This window comes from Notamacropus eugenii, chromosome 1 (assembly GCF_028372415.1).
Source record: "Notamacropus eugenii isolate mMacEug1 chromosome 1, mMacEug1.pri_v2, whole genome shotgun sequence".
Taxonomy (NCBI): domain Eukaryota; kingdom Metazoa; phylum Chordata; class Mammalia; order Diprotodontia; family Macropodidae; genus Notamacropus; species Notamacropus eugenii.
In genome coordinates, this window is record NC_092872.1 from 78454710 (window position 1) to 78470587 (window position 15878).

The 15878-nt window shown below is 45.5% G+C and overlaps 1 protein-coding gene across 4 annotated transcripts in view; it reads right to left on the minus strand.

The window, feature by feature from the left end:
- LOC140502520 (transitional endoplasmic reticulum ATPase) overlaps nt 1-15849 on the minus strand; it is a 40948-nt gene extending 25099 nt beyond the window's left edge. For 2 of the 4 annotated variants that reach the window (XM_072606625.1, XM_072606624.1), the window contains exons 1-4: nt 3395-15849; nt 1265-1355; nt 767-898; nt 169-359 (exon numbers count right to left, since the gene is read on the minus strand). In XM_072606625.1, coding sequence (XP_072462726.1) covers nt 169-359; nt 767-898; nt 1265-1355; nt 3395-3652 — 672 coding nt within the window. In that variant the 5' untranslated portion in view covers nt 3653-15849. The remainder of the gene's footprint in view (nt 1-168; nt 360-766; nt 899-1264; nt 1356-3394) is intronic. The other 2 variants (XM_072606619.1, XM_072606618.1) reach the window with 2 other exon arrangements.
- Between the last annotated feature and the right edge of the window lie 29 nt (nt 15850-15878).

The following is a 15878-nucleotide window of genomic DNA, read 5'->3' on the forward strand; positions in this document are numbered from 1 at the left end:
GAGCCCAAAGCTCTTACATCTCTGCTTCCCCAAATATATCCCATATTGGGGCAAGGTATACTCAAAAGGTCAACACAATGGAGAGGTGCTCAGAATGGAAAAGGGGAGAATTCGTGGGGGGCAAAGGATTGGGAAAAGGAGCTCTGGACATATACCACTATTTCTCACCTGGCTATTCATCATGGTACACAAGAGTATAGCTAGGTCTCCAAGATGGTTATCTGTCAGCCATATGGCTCCTTGAAGGCCCACCAAGTGGTGTAGTGGGGATAGCATCTCAGAAGGTGTGAAGGGGCTTTCAAAGATGGTCTTCCAGAAGTCCCCTGACTGGGGCAGTGGCACCCCTTGGGCATTCAGCACTACAGAGCCATATAGGGTTAGAGTGCACTTAGAGAAGCAAAGACAACTTACATGATCCTTCCTCATGTCAGCTCACCCCTTTCCCAGATAAATTGTGGCTTTTGCTCCCCCATCCTTCGTTCCAACCTGTCCCACAGAAGGGTCTACACTCAAGAATGAGGAGCACAGAAGCTCATCTATGAACAGAAGTCATAGGTTGTTGTCCCATAGACAGGCCCATAGGTAGTTGGGGAGAGGGACTGAGAGAACAGTTGAGAGTCTAACCAAGGTTTAAGGAGAGGTTACTGTGAAGTGTATGTGTGCTGGGGAACTGGGAAGTTCCTGGTAAGGGAAAAATTGGTTGGTGGTGGTAGTGGTTGTCAGAATAGTGCATCAGTTGGGGAATGAATCAGCATCTGGCTCTCACCTCTTTCCAGGCCCTGTTGGATGTCCAAAGCATGATCCTTCATGAATCGTTGGGCCAAGCCAACCTCCAGGGTCAGGGTATTACCTAGGACAGTCAGCTCCAGAGGAAGGACAGAAAGAGCTGAAGGCAGCCCTAGAGTCATACATCAGGAATCACTAAGAGCTCCTCGAACCACACCTTCTCCCCTGTCTTTCCCCAGAGTCAGTAAATTCCCCCTTCCAACAAAGAGAATTTCTACCACCTCCACTTAAAAGGCCTGAGCCTCACATCTGGAAATCTGGCCCACTCTAAATGAACTACCTTCAACTGAGGCAAACCCCTCCTACTGCACAAAACTGTCATTTGAACAAAATCAAAAACTCCCCAGGGGTGCAGAAACTAGGCTCTCTTATTCCCTGTTCCCCAAAAGGGATAATCTCTGAGAGTCCTAGAGACTAAGACCCCTCACTCTTAATGTCCTTCTTCCCCATTTTGATTCCATCCCCACTACCGTCATACCCTGTAGCCTGCGGAGAAGCCCCCTGAACTTCTCAAGAATGTGATGAGCAGCTTGCTGCTTCAAGGACTGTCCAGAGTCCCGAGCCACCACCTGATAAACAAAAAGCTATCACTGGAGGTAGTCCCACCCCCAACCCCCACAGCACCTGAGCCCTGGGAAAGGGAGAAGCCAGAGACTGAGGCCTAGGTTCCAGGCTAGTAATTAAAGATACCTCTCTTGGGTATGAGGCCCTGAAACTGTCTAGGCTGCTGTTTCTCTGGGGAGAGCAGAGGAAGGGTCCAGCAGGGGGCAGAAGGAAGGGTTAGATGGGGGATCCAAGCTGGCATGGGTCTTTAGTGGCCCACCTGGGTGGTTTGGTGAGAGGGTCAGTGGAAAGCTCACAGCAGACCTCAAGAAGGCACTCAGTGAAAAGCACTGGGAATACTCTGAGGGGTGTCAGTCCCTCAGGTAGGGGAGAAAGCTGTCAGTGGAGGGAGTTGTGGGAGGTGGGGCCCTAAGTGCCCAGGAAATTGTGGGTGGGGGGACCTGTGAGTGCAGAGGAGCTGTCCTGGGGACAGGCTGTCAGTGGGAGGAAGTGTTCAGTGGAGGGGGAGCTGTCATGGGGGGGTTATGATGGAGGAGCTGTCATGGGGGGCTTATGATGAAGGGGGAGCTATCACTGGGGGTTATGATGGAGGGGGAGCTGTCATGGGGGCTATGACGGAGGGGGGCTGCCAATGAAGGGGCTTATGACGGAGGGGGAGCTGTCATGAAGGGGTTATGATGGGGGGGAGCTGTCATGAGGGGGTTATGATGGGGGGGAGTTGTCATGGGGGGGTTATGATGGGGGGAGTTGTCATGGGGGGGTTATGATGGGGGGGAGCTGTCATGGGGGGGTTATGATGGAGGGGAGCTGTCATGGGGGGGTTATGACGGGGGGAGCTGTCATGGGGGGGTTATGATGGGGGGGAGCTGTCATGGGGGGGGTTATGATGGGGGGAGTTGTCATGGCGGGGTTATGATGGAGGGGAGCTGTCATGGGGGGGTTATGACGGGGGGCTGTCATGGGGGGGTTATGACGGGGGGCTGTCATGGGGGGGTTATGATGGGGGGGAGTTGTCATGGGGGGGTTATGACGGGGGAGAGCTGTCATGGGGGGGTTATGATGGAGGGGGAGTTGTCATGGGGGGGTTATGATGGGGGGGAGCTGTCATGGGGGGGTTATGATGGAGGGGGAGCTGTCATGGGGGGGTTATGACGGGGGGGAGCTGTCATGGGGGGGTTATGACGGGGGGGAGCTGTCATGGGGGGGTTATGACGGGGGGCTGTCATGGGGGGGTTATGACGGGGGGGAGTTGTCATGGGGGGGTTATGACGGGGGGGAGCTGTCATGGGGGGGTTATGACGGGGGGGAGCTGTCATGGGGGGGTTATGACGGGGGGGAGCTGTCATGGGGGGGTTATGACGGGGGGGAGCTGTCATGGGGGGGTTATGATGGAGGGGGAGTTGTCATGGGGGGGTTATGATGGGGGGGAGTTGTCATGGGGGGGTTATGATGGAGGGGGAGCTGTCATGGGGGGGTTATGACGGGGGGGAGTTGTCATGGGGGGGTTATGATGGAGGGGGAGCTGTCATGGGGGGTTATGACGGGGGGGAGCTGTCATGGGGGGGTTATGACGGGGGGGAGCTGTCATGGGGGGGTTATGACGGGGGGGCAGCTGTCATGGGGGGGTTATGACGGGGGGCTGTCATGGGGGGGTTATGACGGGGGGCTGTCATGGGGGGGTTATGATGGGGGGGAGTTGTCATGGGGGGGTTATGACGGGGGGGAGCTGTCATGGGGGGGTTATGATGGGGGGGAGTTGTCATGGGGGGGTTATGACGGGGGGCTGTCATGGGGGGGTTATGACGGGGGGGAGCTGTCATGGGGGGGTTATGACGGGGGGGAGCTGTCATGGGGGGGTTATGACGGGGGGGAGCTGTCATGGGGGGGTTATGATGGGGGGGGCTGTCACTGGGGGTTATGACGGGGGGGGCTGTCACTGGGGGTTATGACGGGGGGGGTGCTGCCAGTGCGGGCAGCTGCGGCAGGAGTGGGCGGGAAGGGGGCGCTGCGCACGGGACAGGGGAATGGCTGGGCCGAACCTTACCCGCCACTGCCGGACCAGTCCGTCGTTCTCCTCTCTCCACAGAGCAGGGCAGGCGGGGGCAGCCGCGGGCGCGGCGGAGCCTGGGGACATGCTGCCCCCGGCCGCCGCCGTGGTGTTTCTCGGGGCTCCTCCCGAGGCCACGTCCGGGCCGGCTGGCAGAGCGGAGACGAGCTGGGGGAGACGCGCTGGGGGAGACGCCTCGCGGACCCGGGGGGCTCCCGAGGCAGGAGGGAACACCCGGGAAGCAAGCTTACACATGCGCAAACCGCAGTCTGGGGTGGGCTCACCGGACGTGCTCCCCGCCCACGCAGGCTCCCAGGTCGCAGCGGATAGGCCAATCCGGTACAGTCCGCAGCTGTGATTGGCTGTTAAAGAATGGGCGAGGCCCGCGGGAAACTCGAGGACGGCATGGTGGGAACGCCTCCTCAAGGAAGAAGGTCTATTAAACTATTTAAGTATATGGTGGATGATGTTGTGGGGTCGATTGCGAGGTCAACCTAACCTCCCCTCCCCTCTTCGCTTCTCCTCGCGAGTAGCCAGGGGTAAAGAAGTTCTGTCCCTGAACGACCTCCCTCCCGCCCCCAAACCATACGTCCCAACATGCTTCAGGAGTTCACTACTTTTCAGGGCATGCTGGGAAGTGTAGTCTTGAGTGGATAGCTGTGCAGGCTTGTTATTCCTGGGGACCGAAGGCCTGAGTCACCAACCTGGCACTTCACCAGCTCCTGCACCCACCCACTAGAGGGCAAACCCTTACACCACTTTTTGTAGCTTCCCCATTCAAACTCCCACTCCTTCCCAAGTCGCATATCCTGTCCCCAGTAAATCACATTTCTCAACAGCTAATTACACTTAGACTTCAGCTTCCTCACCATGTGCCCCTTGTAACCTGGAATGCCATCCCCTACAGAAGCTTTCTTCCGACTGACTTCCTAATGTCCAAATGCACTGCCTTGGGTACAATGCTTACTCTCTGACCTCTACTGCTTCTGTCACTGTCGAGTATCCTTTCATTCTTGAAAACATCTTCATTTTCATTTAGACAGTAGTAGTAAAAGTAGCATTTCTATAGCATCTACTAAGTGCCAGTCACTTTGCTAAAAACTGCAGAAATATTATCTCATTGGAACCACAGAAGAATCCCGGGAGGTAGGCGCTATTTATTATCCTCATTGTACAGTTGAGGAAAATGTAGCAGACAGGTTAAGTGACTTACCCAGAGTCATACTCCCAGGAAATGTCAGAAGTCACATTTGAACTCCAGTCTTCCTGACTCCACACTCAGCCCCTCAATAGGTGGCACAATGGGTCAAATGCGGTATTTGTAAAGAGCCTACACAGCGCCCCTTACACAGGGGCATGTTAGGTGCTTAATAAACACTTGTTCCCTTCCCCATTGGTCACAATGCATTCTGTTTAATTCAATTGATATTTATTCAATTCATCATGGCTAGACCAGCAGTTGTTCTGAAAAGGACTGGAGGTAGGGGGGATTTTGGTCGATTGCAAACTCAGTATGAGTCAGCAGTATGATGTGACAGCCAAACATGAATGGCACCTCTCGCTGCATTAGGAAGTGCACATGAAGGGAGGTGATGATACTGCTATACTTGATCCTTATAAAGTTTCATCTGGAGGATTGTATTCAGTTCTGGGCACAGAGGTTTAAGGATAGTGATAAGCTGGAGTGTCCAGAGGAAAGTAACCATGAAGGACCATGAGTTCATGACATATCTGTTGAGGTTCAGGAGTGCTCGGGACCCCAAAACAGTGACATGCTGGGTCCTGCCTGAATGAATTCCACCCAAGCCTTCTCTTAGTCAAAGTAAAACAAAGTTGATTAAAGATCTGCCATAGTGGGTAGACTCTTAAGGAATCTTAGCATTTGTGATGCTTGTATTGACAAGCAGGCCTCAATGACTCTGAGCCACTTCATGGAGGCAAGATGGATATTATATACAGAAAGACTAAGGGAAGAATACAGGGTTGACCAAGTAGTCTGAGGGGCCCAGGGATGGTCTTGATGGGAGTGGTCAGTAGCCTGAGGTGTCTAGAGGTCAGAGTATTATCTTGATGAAGATCTTGATGAGAATGACCTCTAACTTAGAGAATTAGATTTTGATAGGATTGAGGGTGGGAAGTAGTAGAAGGAAATCAGGAGGTAAGAAATTTGGGCATAGAGATAATGAAAAGCTTATAGCCTCAAGGGAATGCCAGATCAAGTGAGGAAGATCCAAGGGAGAGTTCACAGGGGCTCCCAGAGCCTATACCCCATCAATATCCAGTGAAGGAACTAGGCATGTTCAGCTACAGAAAAGAAAACTCAGGGGGATATGATAACTGTGTTCAAGTATTCGTGGATGAGGAACTAGACCAGGAGTAATAAAGAGGTAGGAGTTAAAAAAAGGCAAATTTAGGTGCATTATAGGGGAAAAAAACACAAAACTTCCTTAAAATGAAAGCAGTCCCAAAGGTTTATCTCAACAGGAACTAGATTCCCACTCCCTGGAGGTTTTCAGGAAGTGGAGCTTTTTTAATGTATAAGTTTATCTTAAATGGATGCTGAGAGTTCTTCCAACTCTCAAATTCCATGATTCCATAATCAATCAACAAATTTTAACTGCCTACTTTGTGCCTATGAGAAGCAGCATGCTATATTGGTTAGAGAGATTCCTTAGGCATTCAGCAGACCAGAGTGTAAGTCCTGCCTCTGAAAAACACTGACTGTGACCCTGGACAGACCACAACTTGTCAGTGCTATAAGCAACTAACTATCTACGACTGTAAGTTTCAGAGAAGCTGCTGACCAACATTAGTAGAGGGAGATTCCTCATACAGGAATTCTCTGTATCAGTGGTTCAGGCCCTATCCCTATCCCAATTCTTATGTGTCATAGACTCTTGCTAAGTACAGGGGAATATAAAGATAATAGTGAAAAGGCCCTTCCCTAAAGGAGTACATATTCTACGTTGCTCATACATTGGAGGACACAAGGCCCCTGCCTAAGAGCTGCCTTCTGGACCCTCCTGGCTTAAGAGTGATTATCAGCAGTAACTGTTGCTGTTTCCCTCCCAGCCTGATGTCGATTTTTTCTATGCCTCACAAAAGGGCCGGCTACTTCTTGAAGAGACCTGTTCACTGAATGGGTGTGATCTTACCCTAAGTGAGTTCCTGAATAGACCTTGGCCTAAAGGGGCCAAGGTCTCCCATTGCATCCTGGGTCATCTCCAGTCATCCTGAGGAATATCCAGTCACTGGATTCAGATGGTTCTGGAGAAGTGAGGCTGGTGACCTGCACAGCCCTCCCTCCCTCAAAACAAAGTCAAGTCCAAGTCATGTCATCATTTCTCTGATGGCGTGGTCCTCTTAGAGAACAAAGGACAAACACAAACACAACAACAACATATTCTATCAGAGAAGACAATGTGAACACTGACAAATACACACGCAAAATGAATACAAGGTGGCTTTGGGAGGGAGCACACTAGCATCTGGGGGAGCAGTTGCCAGTATGTAGAAGATGGTACTTGAGTTGTCTTAAAAGAAACCCCCGTAGCTTGGGGTGAGACTGCCTGGTATAAGTGACAGCTAATATGGAGAGAAGAGGAAACTGGATTGTCATGTGGGTAGAAGAGTAAGTAGGTAAGTTTGGCTGGACCAAGGGAATGGAGGGGAGTAAGGTGTCAACAGGGGTGGAGTACCTGTGGCCTCAGGGCCTCATAGTGCCTTCTAGGTCCTTGGGTGTGGCCTTTTGACTGAGTTCAAGTTTTACAGAATAAATCTTTTTATTAAGCAGATTTGTTCTGTGAAGTTTGGATTTAAAGAGACACACTTCAGGACCTAGAGGGTCACAGGTGGCCTCAATGCTGAAGGTTCCCCACCCTTGTGTAAGATGATGGGAAAAGTAGGAAGCGGACAGGTTATACAGAAATTTAAAGGCCAAACAGAGTTGTTTATATTTGATCCTAGAAGGAAGTCACTAGAATTTTGTGGGAGGTGGAGAGGAGGAACAGGAGGATGTAAAATAGTAAGACTATTCACTTAAAAAACTCACTTTGACAACTGTGTGGAGGATGGAATGGAATGGGTAGAAGCTTGAGGTAGGGGGTAGGAGGTAACATTGACCTAAACCAGGGCAGTGGCTATAAGTGATAAGGAGAGGATTTACTCAAGATATGTCAAAGAGAAAGAAATGACAAGATCTGAAAACTCTATGGGGTAACAGAGACTGAGGAATGAAAACTAGGTAGTACATCAGACAATAAGCAAGTTTGAGGTAAGTGTGGGTTCAAGGGAAATGATATTGAGTTCTATTATATATATATATTGATTCTGAGATAACAATAGAACATCCAGTTCAAAATATCCAATAGGGAATGGTAAGAACTAGAGCTCAGGAGAGAGACTAGGGTTAGATATATCCATTTGGGAGTCAATGACTCCCAAATTGACTCCCATTTCCATAAAATGGTAATTGAACGCATGATAGCTGATGAGGTCATCAAGTAAGTGAGTATAAACAGAAAAGAGAATACAGCCTATAACAGGAGCTTCAGAGGTAAATGCATATTTAGTGTTCTGGAGTTTCAGTGATTGAAGACTTAGGAAAAGTCAGCTAGGCAGAAGAAAATGCAGTGTTCAGAAGCCTTAGGTGATCAATAATGTCAAATACAGTTGAGAGATCAAGAAGGATGAGATCGGAGAAAAGGCCATTTGACCTGACAAACTATCAATGAAACTTTTGAGAGAGGAATTGGAGTTGGGTGATGAGGTCAGAAGATTGCAGAGTGTAAAAGGAGGGGAGACTGAGGCATAGAGTGTAGGCAGTTTTTCATAGGAGTTTAACTAAGGAGAAACATAGGATCATAGCAAGGATGGAGAATTCTAGTGAGGGTTTTTTTAAGATGTGAGAAACATGCATTCTTCTAGACAACAGTTATAGGGAGAGATCAAAGTTTAGAGAAAGGGGAATAATAACTGGGGAGGGGAAGAGTTGAGGGCAAAAAGATAGGATAGTGGATCAAGGCTAGATGTAGAGGGCTTGGGCTTGGTAAGAAGGGCCACTTAAGAGTCTACTATTTGCAAAGCACTGTATTAGTTGTGGGAACAAAGCAAAAAAATTTAAAGTATTTTAAACCTCAAGGAGTTTGTATTTTACTAGGGGACAGAACATATAATCAGATTACAAGGTAAATTTAGGAGGGAGAGAGAATTAACAAGTGGGCAGAACAAAGAATGCCCCCCATGGATGCAATGCCAAGAGGTAGCACCAAATGAGCCTTGAAGGAAGCTAAGGATTCTAAAAGGCAGAGGTGAGGAGGGAATGAAGGCCTGTGGGACAGCACAAAGGTTGGAGGTGGAGTATGAATAATCTACTTAGGCTGGAACATAGAATGAAGAATGGGGAAATTATTAAAGGCTAGCAAGGTAGGCTGGAGCCAGATTGTGGAGAGCCTTAAATGTATTTTTATCTTGAAGATAATGGTGAGCTACTGAAGGTTTTTGACTCGGGGGAAGGGGTGATATGGCCAGATTTATGCACTAGAAAGATTATTTTGATATGTGTGAGAATGGATTAGAGATAGAAGAAACAAGAAGCAAGGAGCCTAATTAAGAGGATTTTAACAAGATGAGCGATATGCAAGGCAGTGGCTACGTGAGTGGAGCAAAGAGATGAAAGATGCTGTAGAGGTAAAAAATCAACAAGATGACAATTTCTCCCACTTCCTACCAGCTGCACTGCTTTTGGACTTCATCATACCTTCCTGCCCCAGAAAAATCATTTATCCTGCATGACTGAATCCCATCGGTGACCTCTGCCCTTCTGACTGAGGGGTGAAACAATGAGCTCCAAAACTTCCATCTAAGGAGGGGGCCTCTTTCCCAGCTGCCACATCACTTCTGAACTTCATCATGGCCCCATACTGGGTTCTTTCCCTCCTACCCTTTTCAGCTTCCTTTGGTGTTGTCTTCCCCAATTAGATTGGAATCTCCTTCCAGGCAGGGCCTATCTTTTTATTCATGTCTGTTTTTTCAGCACTTAATGCAGTGCTTGGCACACAGTACTTAAACGTTTATTAACTATGGAATAATTGGCTGGGTGTGAGGAAAAAGAGCAAAGAGCCAAAGATGACCCTCAACAATGACTGGAGGGATGGTGGTACTCTCAAAAGGAAGGAGTGGGCTGAGTGGAGGAGTGAGAAAATTGTTTCTGTTTTGGGAGATGTTGAGTTTCATATGCTCAGAAGTCATTAAAATGGAGGTCCCCCAAATGGTAGCTGGCAATTAAGAGAGATTATGGATGGATATATAGAGGGATTTGATAGTTATCTGTGGAGATGATTTGAGAATTTTAATAAATAATTACACCTGTTCTATGTCAAGTATTGTGTTAGGTGCTCAGAATACACATACAAAAAAATGACCTGGTCATTGTTAAAAATGAAACAATCCCTACTTCCAAGAAATTTACTGAATCCAAGAGTTTTCCCAACCCACCTCTCTCATAATTTTCTTTCTGTGCACCTCCTATTTCCAGTTACCGAGGGTCATAGCTTCAGTCATCTTTAACTCTTCCCCTTTCTCACTCCCCACTTCCAATCAATTGCCAAGACTTGACAATTACATGGAAAATATAGAGAAAAAAGAGATAAGAAGATTCAGAACAAAGCTTTGAAGATGACAACCACAGTTAAGAAGCAGGACGCCATCCTGTCTCTCCTTGCTTTGGATGTCTTCTTCTCAAGGCTAAATTACAAGTTCTCTTCTTTTTTCCCCAGATCACATTTTCATAGCCCAAACTGATGTAACAGGAAAGCTATCAAACACCTTGACCTCTGAAACCTCAGCTTTGGTTACTCAAAGTCTGGAAACTAGGAAGCGTTTCAGAGAAAAGCACAGTTGTAATAACAAATTAAATGGGAAGATCTTTCCCATCCATTAAAAGGTTCATGTGACATGCTTAAATCACATGGAAGCCTAAGTCACAGGTGGTGGGAGAAGCTTGCTGAAGGAACAGGAAGGGTAGAGCAGAACTGAGAAGTTGGTCAGGCTAGTCAGAGCTGGGAAGGGCACAGGCAAGCAGGCCCAGCTTGTGGGAAGGAGACTTGGGAATGGATTTGTTCCCTGAAGTAATAATGTGAATTGACTTCTTGGTTACTATGACAGATTTGGCCTTCTGGTGTCTGAATAAATGTTTTTCTTCTGCCTTCTATATGGAGAGTCTGTTGTACTTTGTGATTCAGAACTATGCTGGCATATTCATAGTCACTGCTAGTGCTGTGAACATTGCCTTGGCAATACAACAGTCAACAAGTTTTAAGAAGCGCAGTCCTTGTTACCTTCAAAGTGGAGGATCTGATTTCTCTTGAAATGTTCTGGATTTACAGACACCAAGATATTTAAATTCAAGAGTGAAAAAAGGTAACTACACACAGGTACCCCACACCCCTTATCTCTTGTACCTAGACCTTACAGGGAGATATAGAACAACTTTTTCAAACTTTTAGGATGAAAAGTCGTTGCTTCTGAAAGGTAAGTTTGAGTCCCATAGGTTCAATGTTTCATTTACAAGCACTAGATGGTATTGGTTGTTACAGATTTGAGAACCATTACATTAGATCTGACTCTATCCTGCTCTCCTTCCCTCCAAGCATATATGAGCTCTCTTTATTTATGTATACACACACACAGAGCATATGAAAAAACAGGCAAATATAGGTGCTAATGGTGGAGTTTTAGGTACACAATATAATGATTGACATAGCTCAGAAGGATTTCCAGGTTGTCTCTCCCACAATATTTTCTTACTTCCCATAATAGTAATCTTAGGTTAATTTCCTGACAAGATTGTGTATTTAATAGGTAATATGTTGCCACTGAAAGTTTCTGAAAAGGTGAATTACATAGGGATGTACTTTAGGAAGATTACCCAAGAGAGGAAGTAAGATAAATTGAATGACTGAGGCCAAGATTAGCATGCTGTTGTATGTTGCTTCTCTCCAAGAGAGAATGAGTGCCAGAATGACTGATAACAATGGGCATGGAAAGTAATGTGATTGGAGAGACGTTAAAAATACGGACAGAATTTGGTCACTGATTGGATGAAGGGATTGTTCAGAGAAGCTAAATACAATATTGAGGTTTCAAGCCTGAATGACTGAGTGTGCCATTGATAGGAAAAAGGAAGTCAGAATGACAGAATCTCAGACTCAGAAAGGATCCAACCTGTACCTGAAAAAAATCTTTTCATGACACTGCCTACAAGCGTTCATCCAGCTTTGTCTGAAGACTTCTAATGAGGGAACACAATAACTACCATGTCAGCCATTTGGATTTCCTATTATTATTAGTTTTTTCCTAACATCAAACCCAAAGCTATGACTTCCTCCCATTGTTCCTAGTTTTGTCTTACCGGCCAAAAGAACAAGCCTGGTCCCTCTTCCACATGATGGACCTTCAGATGTCTGGAGGTGGCCAACATGTCCCTACCTGCTTGAAGCTTCTATTCTTTAGGTCAAAAATTCAGTTCCCTCAGGCAATCCTCATACAGCTTCATCTTAAAGACAACCACCCTTTCAATCACAATTTTTCAGTCTAGATAGTACAGGTTGTCAAGATCCTTCTCAAAATGTGGTCCTCAGGAAGAAACATGGTACTCAGTTCAACAAACATTTAGCTACAACAGGACAATCACACTTCCTTGCGTTCTGGACACTCTGCTTCTCAATGTGGTCCAAAAGCATGTTAAGAGTTCTCGGTTATTATGTTACACTGTTGACTTTGAGATGTAAGATCATTAAAAACTGCAGATCTTTTCCACACAAACTGGTTTTTAGAAATGCCTCCTTCCATTTTGTAATTATGAAAATAATTTTTGAATCTAAGTGTGATAGGATTAGTAATTTTCCTATATAGCCTTTCTAACTCTAATATAACTTCTTCACCTCTGTGCAATCTGATTGACCTTGGTATTCCTAATGCACCTTCCTAGTCTAGGGGCATAAAAGGTCCCAGGTACAAGTAGTGGTTACTTCTCGGACTTGGTGAGCACCTGAGATGTCACCAGTCACCATGTCCTACTGACTGACTTGAGTTTCCAGATGGAGATGAGGGCCTATGTTCAGAAAAGCTCGTGCCAATTTATCTTTGTTGCACATCCTTGCCTGTCCTAAGGCAAAGTAAAACTCCTCCTTTGCTAAATGTTCAGTGACTTGCAAGTGTCTCATTTTGTCCCAAAATGAACCTGAACTAAGAGAATACTGGCTTTAGAAAGCCCCTCCCACACCACCAAGGGTCAGGTTTTACTTTCGTTTCTATCAGAAGCCTAGAATCACTGCTAGAACACTTCAGAGGTTATCTCGTACAACTCATACCTTGCCAGAAATAACCTCCACATCCCTGACAAGTGGTCTTCCATGCTAATTGGGGACCTCAAGTAAAGGGAGTACTACAAAGGCCTCACCTCACTTTTAGACAGCTCTATTGCAAAATCTGTCCTTTCACTGATGTGAAATATAGCCTTTAGCTTCTTCACCCTCAGGCAAATTGGAATGTCTGATTGTTTTTCAACACAAGCCTTCAAATAAACAATAATTATGACTCCCCCTCACCAGTATTGTTATCTTCTCTAGTCTAGATATTCCCAGTTCCTTCAACCTACTTCCCTTTTCATGGTATGGTTCTAGGCCACTTTACCATCTTGGTCACCTTTTGGTGCTTGTTAAAGCGTAGCCCCAGAACTGAACACAATAGTCCAGGTATGGTCTCACCAGTGCAGAGAATAGGGAGACAATCACCTTTCTTGTTCTTGACATAATTTTTTTTTCCTTCAGCCTTAAGATCACATTGTTTGTCTCATCTAACTATAGAGCAAGTGCTAAGGCTGGAGGCCCTGGACTTTCTGTTCAGGCAACTGACTTAATAGGAATGAGCCTAACATATGGTACAGACACATAATCTGCAAAGGTTCATCTTCTGAATGGGTATTTTCTTTTAAATTGACCTTAAGGATGCTAACAGATGAATAATCAAGGGTATCAGCTTGGAGGAAGCAGAAGGGGCACAGAACACAGCCACTGGTCACAATATGAGGAAAGAGAAAAGGAACAGTAAACATCTATAAATCATGCAACTCCAGAATGGTATTTAAAGAGCACTCAACAGGGTCAGGAGATGTGTTCTAAACTTGGTCTTGCCACTAACTCACTCTATGGCTTTGGGCAAGTTACTTCCTCTATAAGACTATATAATCTCTGAATTCCTTCCAAATCTCACATTTTGAGACAATCCCCTAACTCTATCTCCATTTTTCCCCAAATCAGACTCTATGAAGGGATTCTAATGATTATCTGTCTCATAATCCCAGAGAAGGCTGTAATCGCTTGAGTTGGAAAAGGCATATGTTATATCCTAGAGTTTAAGGGAACACTATCGAATCTTCTCATTGGAGGGCAAACTGGACTAACTTCAATATAACCCAACATCTCCAGCACACAAAAAGCACCAACTTTTTCTCTTATAACCATGTCCTCTGAACCTCTAAGTGTTACAATGCCTTAAAATAACAACAGAAGAGGCAGATAACCTATCCCCATCCGTCCCAGTTGAGGACATTAGAGCCAAGAATACAGTCAGTATCCACATACTATAAGGTTCTCGTATGGCTCATACAGCTGCCTCTCTCCTCATTTGCTGAGTAGCACACCATCAATCTAGTGAGGCTAACCTATGGATTTATATACTACCCCAATAACAGTGCTATAAAGGCTGAGGAAAGGAAAGCCTGAGTCTCTAGGCTAGGAATTCTTAACCTAGGGTCCATAAATTTGTTTTTAGAAACATTTTTATAACTTTATTTCAATATAACTTGTTTCTCTGTTATACTATGTATTTTATTTTATGCATTTAAAATCATTATTCTAAGAGGTCCATAGGCTCCATCACAGCTAGTAGTCCATCACACAAACGTTTAAGAACCCCTGCTCCAGCCCACCCCTTTTCCTTTTTCTTGAACCTCCATTCACAACTCCCTGCACTTTGGGATATAGAACTAAATTTCATCTTATAAGCAGCTCAGTATTTTAGCCTATCAAGATGGATTTTGGATTTTGGTTGTGATCTAACATATTAGATATCTCTCAGATTTCTAATGTCTGCAAATTTAATAAGCATGTCATTTATAAATATAAATATAAAGTTATAAATTTATAAAAATGTTGAATAGTGCAGGATAAGAACAGATTCTTGGAGAGCTGCACTAGAGACTTTCCTCCAAAGTGACACCCAGTCCATTATTGACTACTTTTTTTGCATCCAGTCATTAACTCAATTCCAAATTTACCTAACTGGATGGTAGTCTAATTCACACTTCTCTTATTCACACAAGGATAGCATGACCGCAATTTAAATAAATCAACTTACCTCTCTGGGTCTCAGTTTACTCATCAGGTGATAGAATGCTGGGGCTGGAGTCAGAAAGACCTGAGTTTAAATCTGGCTTAAAACTCTTTCTAGCTGTATGACCCTGGAAGAATTACTTAACCTATGTCTTAGTTTCCTCAACTATAAAGTGGAATTTATAATAGCACCTTCCTCCCAGAGCTGCTGTTAAGATCAGATAAGATAGCATTTGTAAAGTGTCTAGCACAATGCTTGGTACACAGTGGTACTTAATAAATATTTGTTCTCCCCACAACCTCACCTTCATAAAATTGAAAGTGTTGGACTCAAGGTTTTTTATTTTTCCTTACGTACCTTTTGTAGATTTTTGCACAGTAGGCACATAAACATTTGAATGACTGAAAGGAGGATAAGACAATGTGTAGCCAGATGGTGGAGCACTTTGAGGAATTTACAATAGACAACAGGAAGCTAATGAAGACTAAATTTCAAGTAGGTGTCAAAGCTTTTTAGGAAGATTATCATAAGATCATAAATCTGGAGATAAGAGACCTTAGCAATCAGCTATTTCCTAATTTTAAAGATAAGGAAATTCAGAACCAGTGAGAAGCTATTTACTCTAAGACAGACAAGTCGTACATACCCAGGTAAGGGCAGAGGACATCATGGAGAAGGGAGAGCCTTCTAACAGGGAGACCAGTTAAACCAGTGCAGAAATTCAGATGAAGGGAATGAGGGCCTGGACTAGGTTAGGAACAATGAGAGTGAAAGACTCAATCATATGTCAGTCTCATGCTGTTCTATGACTCTGTGTGAATCTTATTCTTCCACCCAGCATGCCCCACCCCACCCTCATTCCTCTCCCCCTTCAAAATGTAAACTTCCTAAAGGGAGGGCCTGTACCTTCTTTTGTGATATCCACAGCATAACCTCACATGGTGCCCACACTGAGTATTGGTACTAAGCAGATTCACTGAATTGAGGGAGTGAGGGCTACAGACCCTGGGGGGGTCTGCAATGTGGCAGGAGAGAAGCTGACTGGGACAGGACAGAACTGAGTACAGGCAGTATTCCCTCCCAGCGA